Source organism: Phaethon lepturus, unplaced genomic scaffold, assembly GCF_000687285.1.
Source record: "Phaethon lepturus isolate BGI_N335 unplaced genomic scaffold, ASM68728v1 scaffold51628, whole genome shotgun sequence".
Classification (NCBI taxonomy): domain Eukaryota; kingdom Metazoa; phylum Chordata; class Aves; order Phaethontiformes; family Phaethontidae; genus Phaethon; species Phaethon lepturus.
In genome coordinates, this window is record NW_010559311.1 from 28,443 (window position 1) to 38,161 (window position 9,719).

The 9,719-nt window shown below is 43.5% G+C and overlaps 2 protein-coding genes across 2 annotated transcripts; both read right to left on the bottom strand.

Annotated features, from left to right (window-relative positions):
* Positions 1–1,782: 1,782 nt before the first annotated feature.
* On the bottom strand, positions 1,783–3,107 carry ACTL7A (actin-like 7A). Its single transcript, XM_010293308.1, has 2 exons — positions 2,152–3,107; positions 1,783–1,951 (listed from the first exon to the last, which is right to left on the bottom strand). Exons 1-2 carry the CDS (start codon positions 3,084–3,086, stop codon positions 1,783–1,785), a joined length of 1,104 nt encoding a protein of 367 aa, XP_010291610.1. The 5' UTR covers positions 3,087–3,107.
* A 1,732-nt stretch (positions 3,108–4,839) lies between these two features.
* APTX (aprataxin) lies at positions 4,840–9,476 on the bottom strand (the record flags this gene model as incomplete). The annotated part of the gene is made up of 4 exons (XM_010293310.1): positions 4,840–5,173; positions 5,471–5,574; positions 6,423–6,649; positions 9,417–9,476. Coding segments are annotated over 4 exons (546 nt in total), but the record flags the coding sequence as incomplete, so codon positions are not given.
* Between the last annotated feature and the right edge of the window lie 243 nt (positions 9,477–9,719).

A 9,719-nucleotide genomic window follows, 5' to 3' on the forward strand; every position in this document is an offset into this window, starting at 1 on the left:
TATGCTATACACTATTGCAGAATTGTTTCAGCTGGAAACTGATCTAACCTCATACCTGAGAATTAGGTTTTACCCCAGAATACTTCTATGATCTGACTGGAGAAGTAACAGCAACAGCCCTGGGAGCTCTTGCAGGCGAGGCTGGAAACCTTTTCAGTGGTAGCAGCCTCCCTTGTTAATTTTGTTAATTTTGGCCTGGCAGCTGCTGTTCAATGCAAGCCATTTCAGTTAGGTGCTGTGGAAAAATGCCAGCATGAGCAAGGCACTTCCTGTCAGAGAGAGGCATTGAATGACACAGCAATGGGCTGTGTGCTTACTGCACAGCATTAGCATGTGTCTACTACTGCAGATCATTGTTTTTGTGATGCGAGAACTCCATCATACCGGGATGGACGTGACAGCTTGCACTGTATGTGTTGTGCTGGCTTGAGGTTGTTGGGAGTGGAGTGGTGAAACAATCCTTTGTCAGTGTTACATGAAGCATTGGAGTGGTGTTATTTCCAGCTGTTCTCAGTCATGTGGCCTGTTCTGGGTGGTGTAGGGATGGCTTAAGCCTGTTGTCAAGTACTGTGACTACAACTGGAAAGAGATTTGCCAAGAGTAAATCCTTGAGATGGCAAAACACAGGAAAGGCTGCACAGGGTAGGAGTGTTTTACTGGATCGGGGCCTTCAAAATGGTAGTGTAACATAGTTCAAGATGAAATACAGAAGCCATCTTTCAGATCTGGAGAAAGGAGTGATGAGGGAGTCTGCCATCGTCTCCAAGGTATGGAGGGCTCTGGCCCTGCAAGTGAAATGCGACACTGACACCACTAATTCCTGACATTCCTAAATCTGAGGCCAGGAAATGCTGAGGTCTGTGCAGCCTTATCTATTGTCTATAAAGAAATTCCCTCTTTAAAGAACCCAAGAAAAAATAAAATGACTGCCGGCTTACTGAGGATTCATGCTTGTGCCTAAACATAGCAGTTCCTTTAATTTATGTATATGGGTGTTTCTGCTTTTCCATTGTGGTGATGGTCAAAGCTGAAGACCCTCTGGTCTTAGACATGTTTTCCTGTTCTCGCATAAGGCAAAATTACTTGAAATCTGCCATCCAGGTGGAAGACCAGTCTTCTAAGTCATTCATATGGTAATTCATCACTGAACTCCATTGTCTTCCCCTACCCCTCTCCCTCCTGAGTGAACTTTTGACTAAGAGCCGTAGAGCTGGAAGCAGCACCGAGTTGTCAGGGAGCCTCCAGGGGGGATGACCTGCCGCCTGCTTCTGGCATCTGCAGTTGCTAAACCTTAGTTAGCTTCCTTTCAGCAGCAGCCAGGACTCTGCTTTCCCTGGATTTCTACTAGGATGCTCTTTTGCTGTCTTGGTGATGCATGTTATCTTGAAATATATTCTGCCTCAGCTGCTGTCTTTACAGACACATTGAATTTGCTCTTCTGATTTCTGTGGAGGCTTTTACAAACAGATGGGAGTTATCAGGAATTGAAGTAAGCCATTAATGCAGAAATACGGAGTTAGCTTAAGAAATGTCCCAATTTCTGAGCAAACGTACCTGTATGGAAGCCTGATTCTCGTTAGAAGTTTGTCACCTGTCTGCTGTCTAGCTTCATTAAATACAAAAGAAAAAAAACTATTTCAGGCACACAATATAAAAAAAAAAAAATCCACCAAAAAAGCCAAAATCTCTTAAATTACAGCAAGGGGTGGAAGGGAGATGTTCTTGAATTGATTCAGGTACCCTTTGTCAACACTGGTCTTTCTAAGGCACCCAGTGTCTTCCTCAGAAGCACTTCTTAAAAATGCAAGAAGGACCATATTCTTCATATTCACTCCTGTAAACCCAGAGCTCCTGGAAAGAGAGGAGTGAGGCCAGGATAGACCCACCAATCCAGACAGAAGACTTTCTTTGAGGGGATGCAGCTGTGATGAAGTTGTCACTGGGGCACAACCTGGCCAGTTCCATCTGGAAGCGGTCGGCAAAGCTCTCCATCATAGTGCTGCCCCCACACAGCAGGATATTCTCCACCATTTTTTTGTTGACATCAGCATCACACTTCTTGAGACAATTGAGTGTCAGCTGCAAAAAATCCAGACAGAAGACTTTCTTTGAGGGGATGCAGCTGTGATGAAGTTGTCACTGGGGCACAACCTGGCCAGTTCCATCTGGAAGCGGTCGGCAAAGCTCTCCATCATAGTGCTGCCCCCACACAGCAGGATATTCTCCACCATTTTTTTGTTGACATCAGCATCACACTTCTTGAGACAATTGAGTGTCAGCTGCAAAAGCCCTGGCTGCTGTGAGCCAAGTAAGGCTGGTTTGAAGAGTGCTTCAGCACACAGGAATCTCTCCTTGCCTACAGTGATGAGGTGTCCATCCGGCAGCTCGTAATGCATTTGTTGTTTCTGAACAGGCAAACTCAAGTCCTGTGTAAGGTCCAGAGAAGTGTAACAACACTTCTCTTTGAGATCTTGTACAATGTTTAGCTGGTGTTCTGTGAACACATTTCCAGACTCATTTAGTAACTTCCTAAGATAACATGTGATGTCCAAGCCAGCATAGTCTACTCTCCCAATGACACTACGTATAATATAACCATCATAGATGGGAACCACATGCGAAGCACCATGGCCACTTTCCACCACAAGAGCGGAGGTTTTTCCGTAAGAGTACATGGATAAATGGGACTGGTAGGCAATGTGGACAGCAGGCATGTGAAGTCCTTCAAACATCATCTCAGCATATCTCTCTTTGTCAGTGATGGAACACAGAGGAGGCACTGACACCAGAAGAGCATGGTCCTCTGGCTGAATCTTCATCTCCGTCTGGAAAATACACTCCAAAGTATTATGGACACAATTCCAGTCAACCACTATGCCATGTCTTATTGGGTTGATGAGTGTTAAGGGTACGCTGCTGTTCTGAAGCTCTCTTCCAACAAAGGTTTCTTTTTGATTGCTCCCAGTCTCCCGTATGGGCTTACCAACTGTAGATGAAACAGTGTACGAAGGCCACGGGTCCCCTGCAAAGCCACACTTGAAGTAACCTGTGCCAATGTCTACAACTACCGCTTTAGTTGCCTTCATGGCCTTGAGGCTACTCTTGGTCATGGATATGTGGCTGTCCCTTATAGGCTTTAAACAGCTTGCGTCCGCTGCTGCTATTCTTGCAGGCCTTTCCTGTAAAGCGGTGACTTCATACAGCAAGTGCTGGACATGCTTCTTGGTAGCATTGCCCTGCCACCACTCCACCTGGGGTTAGCATAAGCAGCAGACGTGTGCCTGGAGCCCTGCTGGCAGTAGTTCTACCGATGCCACTAACTTATGACATCATACATAGGCTTGCCCCTCAGAAACCAGTGCTCCACATGCAAATGTGTGACAATCGTGACTTAGACAGCTGTGCGGTGTTTCTGTATAGACGGATTGCAGGCGTTTGTGCTTCACTTTGACCTGCTCTGAGAGCTACTAAAAAACATGACACCCACCCAGATGTGACAGGCCATGAGGCATTAACAGTGGTGAAGCAGCGTGACTTTCCTTTCTGGCCTGTGTCTGCCATGGGAGGAAGACCACAGTTCTCCAGCATTCGCAATGGTTCTTGATCCACAAATAGTTCCTGTTGCTACCACATTAGGACTACTTCATATCTGGGGCCAAGTGAAGCCCTCATTTGCCTGTGTCAAGAGTGGATACTTAGATTGGCTGTGCTTTTGTCATTCTTTTTGTTGTTTTTTTGCTTTCTAAATTAAGGTGTAGTATTAGTAATGCCAGCAAAACCTAAAGTGTGACTGGTGTTTGAAATTAGGCCACAGCCATTCCCTCACCCTTACTGTCCCCGATGCTGCTACAGGAACACCTTTGCTCTTTTCCAGCAGCAACAGGTCACCATTTGCCCCATCAGAGTGTGTGTAGTAACACATTGCTGCATGACAGCACCGAAGAAGACGACACCCTCTCTCTACAAAATACATTATCAAGAGCTATAACCAGCATTTTCCTTGTATAACAAAAGCTCTGTGTACTCTTTTACTGAAAGCCATTTCACCCAGAGGATATCTTACTTAAGTCAAAGCTGGGCTTAGAATGAAATTGAACCCTACAAACCCAGAAACTGATTTTTATTACTACTGCTCTGCTGCCTATCTGAGAATTCACATCTTGATGACAAACGAATGATAAAGGCTCAACAAAATCCTGATGCAGAGAAGCAGGGCAGCATTAAACCACACAATTTCTGTACCAACCTCAACATATACAGCGAAGCAACTGCAAACCTTGATAGTTTACTCTGGGGAGCAGTAAATCTGGTCATTGCATATTATACATGTATTTTTATGTATAAGTGATTAAAGGCATCCTTGTACATGAAAGAGATGGGCTGCCCCACTTGAGCCTGAGCAGTGACTACCCTGGCACCCTGGTGAGGGGTGATGCCTGCTCCATAATGCAGGGCAAGTTCAGCAGCACTGAAATCTTCAAGCCATGCTGTGGCACAGCACGTGGGGACGCTCTAGCTGCTGCTCCTTCCCACACGCTCATACACTCCTTTGACAGTTGTGCCATCAGCCATGCCAGGCTCTGCAACATTATCACTTCAGAAAAACTTCAGTGACAAGTAGAAGGCATCAAGAGAAAGACCTCTAAACCATTGTTTGCTTCTTTTCTTTCTCAGCAGAAATCTAGCTCTGGGCTCCACACCTTAGCTTCCAAATTAAAATAAATCCTTTCATCCAAACAAAACACTTCCTCCAAACTTCAGTTCACATACAGATTAGTGTGGCAGTACCACAACAAAGCTGCAAACACACCTTCAATTTTAGAAGTCACTTTATTTTATGGTTAGGTTTTTTTTGTCTAAGCTATTGCAAGGTTAGTATGCTGCTGTTTCCAGGCTACTTTCTCCTGTATCACATTTGTCATTTCAGTTAACAAAAAACATACATGTCCACTAACACTTTGAGGTCTTTGTTTTAGCCTGAAATCTGAAGACAGATTGTAAGACGATTTTTTGCAAAGTCATTTTGGCCAGTGGTTTCTCAGATGTTCCTTTAGCTGTGGGATAGTGGACAGCTGTTGTTTACAACGATGGCATCTGAGGGGCAATTTGAGAAGTTCAGAGACATGGTCTTTCACCATCACTTTTCCCTTGCTTCTTACCATCTCTATCACATCTGAAAAAAAAGAAGAGACCAGAGGTCTCAGGAGCATGTAGCATGAAACACAGGACACTGCAGAATCTTTGTGCGCTGCTTTGCACGGAGAGCATGTCATCACTGCATTCTAATTTAAACCATTCACAAAATTTAATTGCCTTTCACTTAGTGCTATTCCCCAATATCTGAAATTACACAAAACCTTTCACTTATTACAACAGAATTTATGGCTTACACATTTGATTGGGAAAAAAGCCCAAAGCCAGAACCCACAAGCAGGATTACATGTTATGAAATACCTTTTCTGATCATTACCTTGAGAGTTTATGAAGTAATCTGTAGTAAAAGAGTTCCAGTGCTTTTTGGTTTTCAGGGCCAGAGAATCAAAATCCTGGCTGATTACATGCAGATGTAGCTGACTGAAAGAAATATATTAGGTAGATAGAAGAAAAAAAAGTTAACGCTTGAAGTTCTTTTGCAGTACTGTCAGTTGCAAACATGATCCAGCAGAGTCGGACTGCCAGCCTTATAGGAGAGTCTTATCTTGTTTGACCCATGGTCCTGCGACAGAAGAAACCCAGTCTGTTCTGGAAGCACTGTCTCATGCCAAGCGTCTCCCTTAAAAAGTCAAGGTCACTAGCCTGCATATTCCATTAGCCCCTAGCTACAGCCTAAATTCCTGCTAGCTTCCAAAAAGGCAGAGACAGTGGTTTTAATAAAAAAAAGGTTATTTGGTTTGTACAGTACCTGAATGGGACTGGATCAGTAACTCAAAAGCTTTGTCCAGGAAGTGGAGAACACCTTAGGAACGTGGACTGCAATGCCCACAGGCATTTGGACACTGTAAGATCTGGACTTATGTACACACAAGACTCAAATCCTTGCTCAGTATCAGGTAGGATTTGATAGGCTTAAGAGTCGCTCTCTGATCCCTAACAGGTGCCCTGGGAGCGGGGTACCCTAGCACCTGGCCATTGGCAGTGCTGCCTCTTTCACTGGGACTGGACCACAGGCAGACCACAGCCCCAACTACAGTTCTGCTACAGGAACTCAACAGGTGTTTGCCACCAGACCCACGAGCAGCCCAGCGGCATGTATGCAGCAGTGTGTGCACAGCTGCACCCAAAGGACTTAGACACCAAACTGTTTGTAGCATTTGGGAGGATTGGTTGTTCTTTAGCAATGCCAGATCATGTTACAGATTTAACCCCAAATCTGTGTAACCAGAAGAACAAGGTCTCCACCTGATGACTCATGTAGGTCTTACCTCATACTGGGGATAGCATGGTAACCCAGTCTGAACTCCAAACTCTCTCTGGCAGGGCACTGTTCGATCATTTGTTGCCCAACTGCATGCATATGTTCCAGGAGTTCAAGATGGTCCCTGGTGACAGACTTCAGGCTTGAAATGGGGTCCCATGGTAAGATAAGCCAGTGGTAACGTGCTTTGGGATATTTATCCTTGATGACTACAGTCTTTTCGTCTTTGTAAACCTTGCAAAACAAATAACCAGATTATTTAGTGATTGAAAGTTAAGTATTTTATTCCTATAAGCACTCTATTTAGTGGATTTTGAGATGTTATCCATCCACATGTCCCGTTGTGGTGCAGAAGTCCCTAAGCACATGCATGTGTTGCTAGTGCAACTGGGACTGCCAGGAAAAAAGCCACAAAAGATTGCTAGATGGGGAGAAGTATCAAGCAGCATAGCATTCCACTTTAAGGAGGACTTTTGCTGGAACTAAGTTGGTCCAGGCTATGTGTCCTCTTCCATACCATGCACCAGGCAGATACAGAGAGATGTTCCACCATCCCTCTTTAAGGAAAAAGCTTTCTGTTCTTACATAGCAGTAAGTCAACTATTGCTACAGGTCGGTATGAACTCTCTTGAAAATCACCTAGACTCAGGTACTAGTGAGCTCCAGGAAACTCTACTTCCATCAGGCTACATTCAAGCTTTGCAGTCACTGAAACAAAAATCACAGCACCGTGCTCCCTACGGAGCATGCAAGAATGCACTGACTGCCTCATCCTTCGCAGACTTCTGAACACAAGTCTGTGAGGTGCTACAAATAGCATGCTCAGTGCTGCAGACCTCAGTCGGCGTTACAAAGACAAAAACATTCAAGTTGGAGCTATTTCAGTTCATGCTACCTAATGTGCTACTTTGTAAGATGACTCTCAAAAAAAACAGATTCTCGTCTATCATGCCCTTCTTGCCCTGTTTTCATTTTGTTTTGCCTTCTGCAACAATTTGATGCAGATGATCAAGAGAAACAGTAGCAAAGCATGTGAAGAACCCCGGGGACAACCTGGCCCTGTCGATAAAAACCTGTCAAGTTCTGAAGCAGAAACTGTGTGCTCTGTTTCTGCTCTTAGCAGCACGTCTATTGGTTGGAGATGAATGATGTCTTTTGTCATCTTTGCTAATTATTCTCATATGTTTATATACAGAGGTGATCAGTCTTGCTCTATAGCAAGATTAAAAATTTATCAGCACACAAATCACAGGACTGATTCAGCAGCAAGACTGGTTGATGCTGTCATATTTTTATATACATTGTGTTTGCATATGCAGCCAGTGTGAATGGAATCATGATCAAGTGTTTTCAAGAAGAAAGAAATATTGCCATTTATTTAATATTTGATTAGAACGCAAAGATAGGAGTTCTGTTGTTTGTATATTTACTTCATAGCTACAACTGATAAAGCTAACACTAAGTCACAAACAGTTATTTCTGTTCTAACATTCAAAAAACAGTTTTAAAACCAGCTTATCTTTTGGGTCAAGAAAGCACTGTCTTGGTACATGCTATATGAAACTCCGCTTAAGTGATGAAGATTCAGCTTCATGTTTAAAAAGTAAGCAAGTATTTCAATAGCTTTATCATTCCCTGTAGAAAGACTCATTTGAAATTGCTGGCATTTCCAGGAGAATGGGTATCTATTTCTCCTACAACTCTATGCAGGTCAACACTTTAAACTTGAATTTAGTAAAAAAAAAGCACCAAAAACTAAACAATCAAGAAATAGGGACCATCTGATTAGTTATCAAAGAAATTATTTTCAGCCTGAGCAGGACCATCACCTGAAGGGGTCCAGTGAGACTGTGGGATCTTCACCCGTCTGCACGCAAATGAACAAAGGCTGGGGCAATCACACAGCACAAGTAGTCAGACTGGGCGACCTCCAAAGTTCTTTTACAACTGAAATTATTCAGTGATTTCAAGAACCTAGCATTACAAGTGTCTGTGATACCCATCCTTCCTGAACACATACTCTTGCCAAGAAGTACAAAGGGAAAAATGCATCTCTAATGTTAAGAGGTCATGCAGCAGTCAGCCAGCCAAAACCCAAGCTTAAATGGATGCAAGCTTCAGGCCTTAGTCTGCCAGACAGTGGAATACTGACGGAGAGCATTCTCCCCATTTTGGAGTTGAGCTAAAAAGCTTGGTTTTGAGGAGGAGTTGTCTATATATTTGCCATAGCTTAAAAATAAAATGAAAGTAGGTTGTATACGTGGATAAGGAAGATCCGTTCAGGGCTCTCTCTAAATACAGTAACAAGAAAGCCTGTATACCCTGCAGCCACAAAAGACATTTGTCAGATTTCTGCTTCTTGAGTCTGACCTCCCTCAAAGTAGGCAGCAGACAAAAAAAAATATAGCGCAAGGAAAACCACAATGCAGCCACAGGGAAGCAGAGGGAGGGAGGTGCCTCTGGAGCAACTGCAGAAGGTTAAAAGAAATCACACAGGAAATTCCTGTTGGTACAAAGAAAACGGTGGAGGAGGAGCCAGGGGTCACATCCTGTCAGCTGGCACAGAGGTGTTGCAGTTAAGAGTTTGCTGGAAACCGGGAAACTGCAGCACACTTAAAAACAAGGCAGTGCTGACTGCCAGAAAACCGGAACCGCCACTGCTCGCTCGGCTTCAAACCACACCCCCATTTTAGTTGGTTTCTCTGAGGAAACAAAGAAGCTGCACTGTTTGCCTGCTTTCCCAACAACTTTTTAGAAATCTGCTGGTCAAATTTGACAGTGTAGAGAGCTCAAAGATAATTAAGACAATGACCTTCTGCAAACAGTATAGTTGAGACTCCCAAATTAATGCTACTACAGAGAGATGCAAGTACAATTCAGCCCTAATGCAGAACTCCACTGGTTTATCAGATCATTAAAGTAAACTGCAGAAGGAAGGAAAAAAGCTCATTTAACTTTCTTAGACAGGAACCACGGTAAAGTACAAGTGTACACCTCTCACCTGCATTTTTGGATCTTGCATGGAGCTCTTTAGACCCTGACTCCAGTGTCCTAAATGTTCCTAAAGCACAGAATAAAAAAAAAAAATACAAGATAATTAAGAATCCAATTCTACATTTTAAAGCTGTTGTGGTTTAACCTGGCGGGTAGCTAAAACAACTGCACAGCCGTTTGCTGATCCCCCACCCCACCAGCCAGGGATGGGGAAGACAATCAGAAAAAAGGTAGAACTGGCTTGAGATAAAGGCAGTTTAATAGGACAAGGTAAAAAAGATAATAATAATGATAAAATAATATATAAAAC